Consider the following 12,799-nt stretch of genomic DNA (forward strand, 5'->3'; position numbering starts at 1 on the left):
CCCCCCCCCCCCCCCCCCCAATACTCTTACTTCCGCCGTTTGACTTGTATCAAAGATTACAGTAATTTGGGCGTTTTATATCAAACCCTCAACTGCATAACCACCAAAACTGGTGGTCCGTTTCCAGGGAAATCGTTATATATTTTCGGTCAAACTAACTCGGAATACCAACAATTAATCATTTATCCCTCCACCTGTCAAGGACCTTTAAATTCTAATTTTCAATTAAAAAATAATAATAACTGGGTTTTGGGACTACTCTAATAAAAAAAAAATCTGGATTCCGCGCCTGATACGAGGGCTTTCAAAGGCTACCCTTTTTTTATAATAAGCATATACCATTATAATTTCGGATAAGGTTCCTAATCCCATTAAAACCAAGTATTGATTTATTGTGACTCGTCTACCACACATATTCTATGATGAAGTTACTTCCCATTTCGTTGAAGTTACTTCCCATGTCGTTGATGTCAACAACCAACACCTTGCTGTCAAAACCGTGAAGTGTACGGTACATTAACAACCGTGTCATATTAATATTCCGATTGTTTAGTATGGATTTCCTCGATACGGTTTCTACCTAGAAAATGTCACATGGTGTCCCGTTAGAAATCGTCTACAGTAAACCGCAGGTACCTGCAGTCACTGTTCGACTTGTGACGGAACAAAATCCCCACAAGATCGAGTGCTGGGAAGGTGGAGTTTATCTGTATAATATAAAGCAACATGGATTAGGTGAGTAAGAGTGTATCCTACGTAAAGCACAAACATAAGATATTATGCCGGCTCCTGTTCAGTGTTCGAAATAAGATTGGCTCGCCTACGACAAGTGAATCTAGTATCGAGCAATGGGTGATTGTCACTAACTCACCGATTAAGGCATATTATAGTCCGTGGTCATGTACTGTCCTGTTCATTGTTCGAAATAAGCACTGGTCCGTTTGGTCGCCGACAAGGGGGAATTACTAGGGCGAGCAAAATGTCCCTGGGATTGTCCAGGGACAAGTAATGAGATTTCATTGGGCAGTTTCATTATCCTGGATACCGGGCCGTAGCGTGATACTGGACCTGTGGGGGTGGTGGGGGGGGGGGGGGGTGGGAGGAGGGTTCGAATATAAACCAGTGGACATTTTTCCCACCCCCCCCCCCCCCACACTAATTTTTGTTTTGCACCACCAGAAACTCCGTATGTATACCCCTGTATGTGTTAGTTCTGAAAGCGGACCATTTGCTTCAGCGGTGTTGTGTGTGTGTGTGTGTTTTCTCTCCCGACCCTCCCTAGCCTACGCCCCATGCTTGTACTTGAATACAACAAATCATTTAGGCCCCCATTTGGACAAGTGAAAATATTGGCGGGCAAGTAGATTTCTAGATGTATTTGTCCGGTAGACTAGTAAAATATTATTCTTATTTCTATCACTGCTGTTTTAGGTTTATATATATATATCATTATATATCTATTATTATATATATATGTACATATATATGTATATAATATATATATATATATATATATTTTAAAATCTTTGCTGGTGTTTGGTTAGAGTAGGCTTTGTGGAGATAAAGGGTTTCCTTTATTTCTCCTAATATATTCTGCCTGACTTTCCTTTTGATCTCTGTCTCTCCCCTACTCCAGCGAACGAAGACAGAATATTCTATGGTCAATTTTAGTAAATCATGTTTTGTAGAAATAGTCAAATTTTGTTCCTACATTTTTCTCTAGATAGTTAAATTATATTTTTTTTAACCAGCTGTTCAAACAATTTTAAATATACATGTATACGAAAAACGCACGTTCGTCTGAGAAGTAATGGTTATCGACACAAGCTCTAGTTATTTTTTGATGGTATTTCCCTGTTTAACCATTACAGAGTTTAATTTCTCTCTGTTATAACATTATCCAAATGTGTATTGCAGGTTTGTAGATTAACTCAATTTAGTGTCATTTTTCTGTAACTAGGGTCTGCGTGACTTTACACCATTATGCATTTAATACATAATTTAACATGCTATTGAATAAAACTGATCGAGGACTGTACATAATAGTAGATATGCAACGCTCGAGCAAGAATAAAAGCATTCAATATTTATTTCATTCAGTATTACTAAACTGTTTGCATAAGTCATACGTTTTTGTCAAGCGGTAATTCATTGTCGCGTTGTACATCGATATTTTATAGCCGTAGTAAGTATACGAATAATATGCATATTATTATTATTATTATTAAAGGGACATTCCTGAGTTTGCTGCATTATAAGATGTTTCCGACTAATAAAATATTTCTATGATTAAACTTGTTTAGAATATCAGTGTCTGTATATTCAATGTGTTTCTGTTCGTCTTAATATTCGTAAGAAGCCCAAATTGGATTTTGTCTTCAAATAATTTCGTACGTACGAAAAAACAATACTTTACAAAATAAAATGAAATTGAACCTAGTACAAATATTAGAACGATCAGAGACACGTTTAATATACAGCCACTGATATTTAGTGTAGAAAAATGTATTTGATATGTAATTACAATCGTTAAAAAGTCTCTGTTAGTCAATAACATCTTAAAAAGTGAAACAAACTCAGGAATGTCCCTTTAATAGGATGGAATCTGTATACACGCTCGTCGCAAAGAGAGAGAGAGAGAGAGAGAGAGAGAGAGAGCGAGAGAGAGAGACAGAGACAGAGAGACACAGAGAGACACAGAGAGAGAGAGAGAGAGAGAGCGGTAGGTGGGGATGGCGGCGGTCAGGCAGACAGAAAGACACTATGTATACTCTAGATTACATATAATTTTGCATCTTTCTTATATATAATGTTTTTAAAGTATGATGTTTTATGCTTGGGTCAGGTGAAGATGTTTCAGGTTGAAGCAACAATTTTTATGTAGGGTTTGTTTGGTTGTTTGTTTTCTTTTCTTTTTATTTTTTTTGTGTTTTTTTGTGTTTTTGTGTGTGTTTTGTTTTGGGGGTGGGTGTGTGTGTGTGTGGGGGGGTGTTCCCTACAGACAGTTTGTGATCTGAAATGTTTAAAGGGATAGTAAACTCAAACTTGAACCTTATGTGTTTGGGGCGAAGTGACGTCAACTCCGGCCAACTCATGTATGCATAGTGTAAACAAACGCAGTCATTTACGACAAGGCGCGGGGCGGGACGTAGCCCAGCGGCAAAGCGTTCGCTTGATGCGCGGTCGGTCTGGGATCAGTCCCCGTCGGTGGGCCCATTGGGCTATTTCTCGTTCCAGCCAGTGCACCACGACTGGCATATCAAAGGCCGTGGTATGTGCTATCCTGTCTGTGGGATGGTGCATATAAAAGACCCCTTGCTGCTAATCGAAAAGAGTAGCCCACGAAGTGGCGACAGCTGGTTTCCTCTCTCAATATCTGTGTTGTCCTTAACCATATGTCCGACGCCATATAACCGTAAATAAAATGTGCTGAGTGCGTCGTTAAATAAAAGATTTCTTTCTTTTACTTGACTTGTGAAACAACATAATTGACTTGATAATATAATAATAATTATTATTTAACTGTATATATTTCAATTTGCATTAACAGAACGGGGTTATAGTATTTTTCTCTCTTAAAAAAAATCCAAAGAAAAACTGCATACTATTAGGCCTATTGGTAGGCTACGTTGGAGCAAAAACGACCACTCACGATACCCAAGTGATAATGTTCTTTTTTGGGACTACGTAATTGGTCAGTTCTGTGATTTTAGATGGGAAAGTCTACTTAATCAAGAATTTACAGAATAATTTACAGTACTAAAGCATGACGGCTGATAAAGTTCATTACCATTTTGGAGGTGGCAGGTATAACCTAATAACCTGTGATGTTATAAACATACAGCCTGGACGCAATTTTGTACCGGTATAGGCCAATTAACTAAAAAAACCCACTCCGTTTATCATTTCATTACGTAGGTCATTCCCAGTCTGGAGCTCGCCTCGGTAAGACGTGTTTGTTTCGATTGTGCACACTGCACGTGTTTTCGTGTGCTCGACTTGGGAATCCTCCATTTTGTTCTTGTTTTTGTCAGCGAAATGGAGCTTTCTACTGGGATGTATGCGAACTGATTGAACGCTTCTCGCTTTGACGGCCTGCACCACCAGTTTGGATTCCTTTTTAGCGAGATTCCTTACCTCCTCGTCATTTTTCCGGTTGACTTATGTCGACTTGTTTTTCTGTGACTCGTATGACGGCCATTCTGCAGAACGCACCGTTGTTCGCGTTTTATCTCTACATGTCCGAGCCTGTCGTAGCAGCACTGGAAGATTGAAGGCCCCACTCTAAGAAGAAATAGGAAGCGGGCTCGGCCCCTACTACTCTTTTCTAGATTTTACTTTGTTTTACATTGATACCATCTCGTATCCTCCGGAGTCGGACCCGTCCGCACCACTATACCAACCATAACAACTGGACTATACCCTAGTCTAATACTCTCTCGTTCAGACCGCTTCTCAAGATCTGTATTTCAGCACAGCACAACACCTTCAACATCTAATGGCTGTCAATCTAGGGATTTTCTTGACGGGATGCAACCCATCTCGTCACTACAAGCTGTGCACCATAACGGCCTTAACTAGGCCACACACGTGGACATAGATCAGACTTTAAATTATATAAATATTCGGCCGAACAGTCAATTCTTTTTTTTTTTTGGCTTGTTAACTTTTGTTTTATTTTATTTTTTAAATTCTATTAATGTTTTTTTGTTTTTTTACTAAAATCAGGTATGTTTGTTTCTTCAGTTCTAAGACTAATTCCTGACGTGACGCGTTAAATATCACGTAACCACCGGCTCGCCAGAGAGCGTATTCACTGGGATGGTACAAAATAGCTGTGTCCGTTATATATAATAGCCGTCACATTTAACCGTTTTATTCATTATATACTTGTTGATATTGAGCAATAATGTGCATTATATATTGTTGAATATGCACACCAGCCCAAATGCCTTGCGGGAGCAATCCTTTAATAACAGGTGAATAATCAAAGACATGGAACACAACTTCTACAATATATTCTATTTGATTTACAGAGACTGTCGCTCATACATAATAGATGAACGTGAAGCGTTGTTGATATTTTCTATCGACTTTCTTTACATAGCCTCAGCTTTCAAAGGATTGTGGTTTCTTAGGGTAGATGTTGTCAATTATTGTCTCCTTGAGTAATTCCGATGGCCCAGTCTCCATGAAAGTAAAAGTTAAAAGTGTTTTTGTTTAACGACACCACTAGAGCACATTTGATGTCAAACATTTTGGTAATTTTTACATATAGACTTAGAGAGGAAACCCGATATATTATTGTTCCATTAGTAGCAAGGAATCTTATATATGCACCATCCCACATACAGGATAGCACATACCACAGCGTTTTATATACCAGTCGTGGTGCACTGGCTGGAATGAGAAATATCCCAATGGGCCCACTGATGGGGATCGATCCTAGACCGACCGCGCATCAGATGAGCACTTTACCACTGGGCTACGATCCGCCCCCCCCAAACACCCCCAAAAAAACCCACCCCCCCCCAAAAAAAAAACCCAACAAAAAACAACAAAAACCAAAAAACCCCAAACCCCCCCCCCCCCCCCCCCCCCCCCCCCCCCCCCCCCCCCCCCCCCCCCATCTCTTTGAATTCATACAATTCTTATAGTACATATTCTTACACGTAGGGTGGTTGATTTGTTAAAAATATATTACTAATATTATGTCGATACGTGGGCTGTTTTGGAAATTATTACAAGGTGGATTGACAAGGAAAATAAAATAATATAATGTAAGTAAATTTATTTTCTGATTTTATTTGTTTGACACAGTGGTTTTTTTTTTTGGGGTTGTTGTTGTTGTTGTTTTTTGGGTTTTTTTTTTTTTTTTTTTTTTTTTTTTCTGAGGTGTAGTTACGCGCATTAAGTCATTCATGCATTAATTTTATTTATTCATTCATTCATTTATTCATTTGTTTCGAGAGATGGTTTATTGTTTGTTTGTTTGTTTGCTTTCATTGTAATTTATATATATTTTGATTCATTCATTTATTTTTTTTAAATTAATTTATTATTATTATTATTATTATTGTTATTATTATTCTCCTCAAGGCTCATTGGGTAGGTGTAAACCACTTGCACCGACCAGTGATCCATAACTGGTTCAACAAAGGCCATGGTTTGTGTTATCCTGCCTGTGGGAAGCGCAAATAAAAGATCCCTTGCTGCTACTCGGAAAGAGTAGCCCATGTAGTGGCGACAGCGGGTTTCCTATCAAAATCTGTGTGGTCCTTAACCATATGTCTGACGCCATATAACCGTAAATAAAATGTGTTGAGTGTGTCGTTAAATAAAACATTTCTTTCTTTCTTTCTTTCTTATTATTATTATTATTATTATTATTATTATATTATTATTTCTTTCAGCGCAACATGAAAACCTTTACCATAACAGACATCTGAGCATTGAAGAAATAATTTCAGGTAACCCATTCCTTTTTGCATAAACTGTTATGTCCATGAAAATAATTCTAAGCGAAAAATTGGTCACGCAAAATTAGATTTGCGTGATCAACACACAAATATTTCTCATTCCAGCCAGTGCACCACGACTAGTATATTAAAGGTTGTGATATGTGCTATCCTGTATGTGGGGTGGTGCACATAAAAGATGCCTTACTACTAATGGAAAAATATAGTGGATTTCCTCTCTAGGGGCGTGATGTAGCCCAGTGGTAAAACGATCGCTTGATACGCGGCCGGTATGGGAGCGATCCCCGTTGGTGGGCCCATTGGGCTATTTCTCGTTCCAGCCAGTGCACCACGACTGGTATATCAAAGGCTGTGGCATGTACTATCCTGTCTGTTGGATGGTGCATATAAAAGATCCCTTGTTACAAATAGAAACATGTTGCAGGTTTTCTCTCTTAAGCACCGGTCACACTGTGAAGGATCGTCTGGCCGGATCCACGACGGATGAAAACCTCACGGATAACCCCGGATAATGTTCTATCCACGGTCCCCTACGGATGCACCACGGTTTAATTACGGTTTTCGATGGATAAACAAAGGATTATTAAGGATAGGGGTTAGTTGACAACGGGGAGCGCTACGGATCGCCAAGGATCGGTACAGTTTAGTACGGACCACAACGGATTGTCACGAATGATGACGGATCGTATCCGTGGCTGACCCGGCGTCCTGATCCTTGACAGTGTGACCGGGGCTTGAGGCTGGGGATTACTACGATTAAGTATGAATAAGTACGGTTTAAGTACGGTTTATTACGGATTAGAACCGATTACTACGTTCTTCTACGGATCATTAAGGTCGTTCGATACGTGATGAATTTTTGGACATACAAGTACTACTACGATTGATCAGGGATTTAATACGGACATCTATGGACCACAACGGATTGTTACGAATGATGCCGGATTGTGACATTGTGATCGGGGCTTAAGGCTATATGTTAAAATTACTAAATGTCTGACGTTCAATAGCCGATGATTAAACAATCGATGTGCTCCAGTAGTGTCGTTAAACAACACAAACTTCCTTTCTTCTTTCCTCTATAAGCCTGTATGTCTAGATTATCAAATGTTTGACATCCAACAGCCGATGATTAATGTAGCAATATCCTCTAGTGGTGTCGTTAAACAAAACCACCTTTTAACTTTCTTTTGCGTAACTTATTATATCCATGTACATTAGGTCCTAAGTTTAATACGCAAACGAAAAACTGGTCACGTAAAATTAAATTTACTTGATCGACACGCGAACGAAATCATCGTTTGCGCAAATTTCAGAGGCATGCAGAAATATATTAATTGCTGTTCTCTCTCCTCGCCGTTTAAAGAGAGGACGATAGGAATTGCTGTTTTGGTTTTATTGTTGATAAACACGGTGCGTAGATACGGACACAACAACTCGCTTTACGGTATTGCTTTGTTCCGTGGTTTAATGTACATGGATTATTCATCTCGACGATGTGTTCATTGTTTACCTTTTATTGATTTACTTAAATAGACACGGGACACGGACGTGGTCCAATGTGTACGTTTCCGGTAATTCGACTCATTCTAATTTTATCATTCGATCTCTGAACGAATCCTTGTTTGGTCAGATATTACAATATAGTTAGCGTGGGTGGGGGAGCGGGTTCATTCAAACACAAAAAAAAAACCCTAACAACAAAACAAAAACAAATAAACAAAAACCACATCAAAAACCCTCAAAACTAAACAAGCAAACAAGCATTTTTTGTTGTTGTTGCCTATTAATGTACTGCTACAATATAAAAATGAATGAATGAATGAATGTTTAACGACACCCCAGCACGAAAAATACATCGGCTATTGGGTGTCAAACTATGGTAATGCAAACAAATAAAGTGATTATCAACATCAATATAAAAATTCAAGATTTAAATAAAAACACAGTATAAAGAACTGTGCAAAAATACAAATATTACAGATAGATACTGACTTTTATTCAAAATTTTAATTGTATCAAGGGGATTTGTGCTGTATTGGCCATTCTCAAAGAGAATGTTACACCCCTGCACCACGGTGAGGTTACAGCACGCGCAGGGGACATTTTTTGTTGTTGCCAATTTGTTGTTGCCAATTATAGGGACATACCCTACTTTTTAAACACTAAGGCATATTTTTTACTATTAGAGCCGTTTTTGATAACTGAAATCATACTTTATTTAGATTTCATTGTTTATAATTTTTATTATCCATTTCCGTACATTCGAAGTGGTTTTGGTCATCCTAGTGTTTTTAATATCACAAAATGCATTTCTCATATTTTTAAAAACGCACGTGCGTCTGAGAAGTAACAGCTATGGGGTCCAGTTTTAGTCTATTTTTAGAGGGTATTTCACATTTTCAAAGTCAGAGACTCATGTTTCACTCAGCTGTAACTTTATCCAAATGTGTTACAGGTTTGTAGATTAATTGAACTTAGTGTTAATTTTCACAGGTTTAAACTAGGGTATGTCTCTTTAATGTACTACTACAATATAAAACACGAACCCGTTAAGAAAATCCTGTGTGAATAGTCTGCGTCGGTTACCGACATATTGTAGATTTTATGGAAACTTCTTTTTCCGCTGATTCGTTTTCCTTGAAGAATTTCATAAACCGTACCCTGATCAAACTCCTGGGGGAGGGGGGGGGGGGCACTACCTTTTATAAACAAATGAAACACTACAGAGACTAAACCCTGAGATGTGTATGCTATTTTCTGGAGTACAAAAAAGTGAGATTCTCAGGGAGGTAACTGTCCCCCCCCCCCCCCCCCCCCCCCCCCCCAAACTTCCAGGAGGGTACGCCCCTGATTTTTGTAATATGATTTGTTATTGTTTACAATGATTTCTTACGTAAACATTCATTTGGTACGCCATTCGCCAAACACAGTTTGAAATTTTAAGGTCATAATGCCTTTATATCACAAAATTAAAGTTAGTTTGTCTTGTTTCACGACTTCACTAGAGCGCATTGATTAATTAATCATCGGCTATTGGATGTCAAATATTTGGTAATTATGACTCGAAACCCGCTACATTTTACCTAATGCAGCAGGGGATCTTTTTCTATGTTCTGTGGGGGTGTGGTCGGTGTAGCCCAGTGGCAAAGCGCTCGCCCCATGCGCGATTGATCTAGGATCAATCCACGTCGGTGGTTCATTTGGACAAGTTCTCGTTCCAGCCATTGTTCCATAACTGGTGTAATAAAGGCAGTGGTATGTGCTATCACTGGTGTAGCCAGGATTTTAGATTGATTGGGAGTGGCATTCCCCCCCCCCCCCCCCCCCCCCCCCCGCTCGCTATGCTACAGTGTGCTATTCTGTCTGTGGGATAGTGCATATAAAAGAACCCTTCCTACTGATGGAAAAGAGTAACCTGGAGTGGCAGCAGCGGGTTTTGTCTCTGATTATCTGTCCGACGCCATATAACCGTAAAATAAAACTTGCCGTTGTGCGTCGTTAAATAAAACTGTTAACACGTAATATATTTTTTTTTCATTAGTATTATTCTCTCTCTCTCTCTCTCTCTCTCTCTCTCTCTCTCTCTCTCTCTCTCTCTCTCTCTCTCTCTCTCTCTCTCTCTCTCTGTGTGTGTGTGTGTAGTGTGCTGTGTTTGTTTGTGTGTGTGTGTAGTGTGGTGTGTGTTTGTGTTTGTGTGTGTGGTGTATGTGTGTGTAGTGTGTATATGTGTGTGTGTAGTGTGGTGTGTTTGTGTTTGTGTGTGTGTGGTATATGTGTGTGTAGTGTGTGTGTGTGTGGTGTATGTGTGGCGTATGTGTGTATGTAGTGTAGTGCGTCTGTACGTGTGTGAATATGTGTGCGTGGTGTGTGTGTGTGTCTGTGCGTGTGTGAATCTGTGTGCGTCTGTTTGTGTGTGCATGTTTGTGTGTGCGTGTGCGTCTGTTTGTGTCTGTACGTGTGCGTGTGCGTCTGTGTGTGAGCGAGCGTGCTTTCGTGCGTGCGTGTGTGTTTATATAGTGTGTGCTAGAACTGATTATATTAACTTTTATCAATTAATAAAGAAAACCTACACTAAATCATATTTTAAACTATTTTCCTTCTTCTTTTTTTTCCAGCATGACCTTCTATCCATAACCTCTTGAGGGAAACAACCATGCTCAGATACCTGAAGGTCCCTCACATCGACGAACCGGATATCCGGTACAAAGTGGTGCGCTACTTCACCATCGTCTTCTTCTCCATGTACTGCTTCCTCGGCGTTGCCACGGCAGTGCTTACGGGTTGGCTGAGCACGAAGCGGACCTACTCCTGCCGCTTCTTGACCGAATACTTCACCTCCATCTACGTCCTGCTGGCGGCGTCCCTGTTCCTGATCGTGACGTCATCGCGCATGCTCATTAAGGTGTGCAGCAGAACGAGGAGAGATTACAGGACGAGCCTGTATCTGATTATTCTGGCGTTAACCCTTTCGCTGGAGATCGTGGCGCCCATAATGGCGCACATACACACGCTGATCATGTCGAAGGGGAAGCTTCGCGACGACATGGTCGCGGTGTTTACGTATTACAGGGGCCACGACGACCACGTCGAATGCATCGAGAAGACTCAGAGGTATTACCATTGCTGCGGAGCGACCAACTTCACGGATCTGCTGCCTCGGAATTTTACGATCCTTTCGGGAACTTTCGGCCTGATGCCGAAGAGCTGCGTGTGCGATTCGGACAACAACGATGATGATCGATGTATCGTCTCGGATCCTGACTCCAGTGAACGTATTTTCGGAGTCCCCTGTTATCGGAAAGTCTGGAAGGAGATGAAGACCTTGTTGCTTATGGTGCGAGTGATCTCCCCTTTGTTAGCGGTGGCACAGGTGGCGCTTCTCGTGGTTGTCACGTACATCATTCGAAAGTTGCAGCGCTCCAGCGTGGTCGGGGTGTATGTCGTCAAGACACAAAGTCATTCAGAGCGCTACAGACAAGGTGTTGTGACGGTGTCGGTGCGTAGCAACGATATCTCGTTGAATCCCGTGAGAACTGTGCAGGGTGCGGACACACGAGTGGGTAGCGCCACCTGTTCACAAAGTGATCAGCCTAGACACCCACAGTTTGCGAGTGAACAGTCACCCGCCTCACCACCTAGGCCTACTGCTGAGGAAATGCCTTATCCCATTGCTTGAGAACATGAGTAATTTTATTTTTACTCTTTTGTTTCGTGCTGGGGTGTCTTTAACATTCATTCATTCATTTATTTATTTCCGTGCTTACATCCAACATAGGCGTCGGAAACGGGGTGTTGGGGGGGGGGGCACTTGTCCCACAACTCTAAAACTAGGGGGTGGGGTGGGAGGGGGGCACAATAGGGAGTGAACAGCCACCCGCCCTACCATCTTCTGCTGATGAAATGCCTTCCCCCATTGCTTGAGAATATGATTAATTTCAGGCATATTTATTCTTGTGCTTGTATCCAATTAAAGGGACATTCCTGCGTTTACTGCATTGTAAGATATTTCCGACTAATAAAATACCAGTCGTGGTACACTGGCTGGAACAAGAAATAGCCCAATGGGCCCAGCAACGGGAATCAATCCCACACTGACCGTGCATCGAGCGAGCGCTGTACCACAGGGCTACGTCCTGCCCCTCCTGTGTATGAAAAGATACTGTGTATATGCTCTATATTCAATAAACTTGCAATAACCGAAAGTGGACCTTAAAGTAGATGAACTAACAATTAAAGATCTTAAAGGGACATTGGATGTTTCCGACAAATAAAATATTTCTACGATTAAACTTACATATTAAATATATTTTCTTGTTTAGAATATCAGTGTCTATATATTCATTGTGTTTTTGATCGTCTTAATATTTGTAAGAAGCCCAAACTGGATTTTGTCATCAAATAATTTCGTACATATGAACAAATATAATTTAGGAAATAAAATGAAATTTAATCTACTACAAATATTAGAACAATCAGAAACACGTTTAATATACAGCCACTAATATTTTAATGCAGAAAATATATATTTGATATGTAATTACAATCGTTAAAAAGTCTCTGTTAGTCAATAACATCTTAAACATTGCAGCAAACTCAGGATTGTCCCTTTAAGGTTCAAACACTGTCCTGGGTACACACCTCAGTTGTCTGGACTGTCTGTCCAGGACAGTTGTTTTGGGTACACACCTCAGTTGTCTGCACTGTCTGTCCAGGACAGGTGTTTTGGGTACACACCTCAGTTGTCTGAACTGTCTGTCCAGGACAGTTGTTTTGGGTACACACCTCAGTTGTCTGAACTGTCTGTCCAGGACAGTTGT

General features: G+C 40.4%; 1 protein-coding gene across 1 annotated transcript in view; it reads left to right on the forward strand.

The window, feature by feature from the left end:
* Window positions 1-12,323, forward strand: part of LOC121367513 (tetraspanin-7-like) — a 15,110-nt gene extending 2,787 nt beyond the window's left edge. The window contains exons 2-3 of the mRNA XM_041491737.1: window positions 6,414-6,470; window positions 10,598-12,323. Coding sequence (XP_041347671.1) covers window positions 10,636-11,658 — 1,023 coding nt within the window. The 5' untranslated portion in view covers window positions 6,414-6,470; window positions 10,598-10,635 and the 3' untranslated portion in view covers window positions 11,659-12,323. The remainder of the gene's footprint in view (window positions 1-6,413; window positions 6,471-10,597) is intronic.
* The last annotated feature ends 476 nt before the right edge of the window (window positions 12,324-12,799 follow it).

The sequence above is a fragment of the Gigantopelta aegis genome, chromosome 1 (genome assembly GCF_016097555.1).
Source record: "Gigantopelta aegis isolate Gae_Host chromosome 1, Gae_host_genome, whole genome shotgun sequence".
Classification (NCBI taxonomy): Eukaryota; Metazoa; Mollusca; class Gastropoda; order Neomphalida; family Peltospiridae; genus Gigantopelta; species Gigantopelta aegis.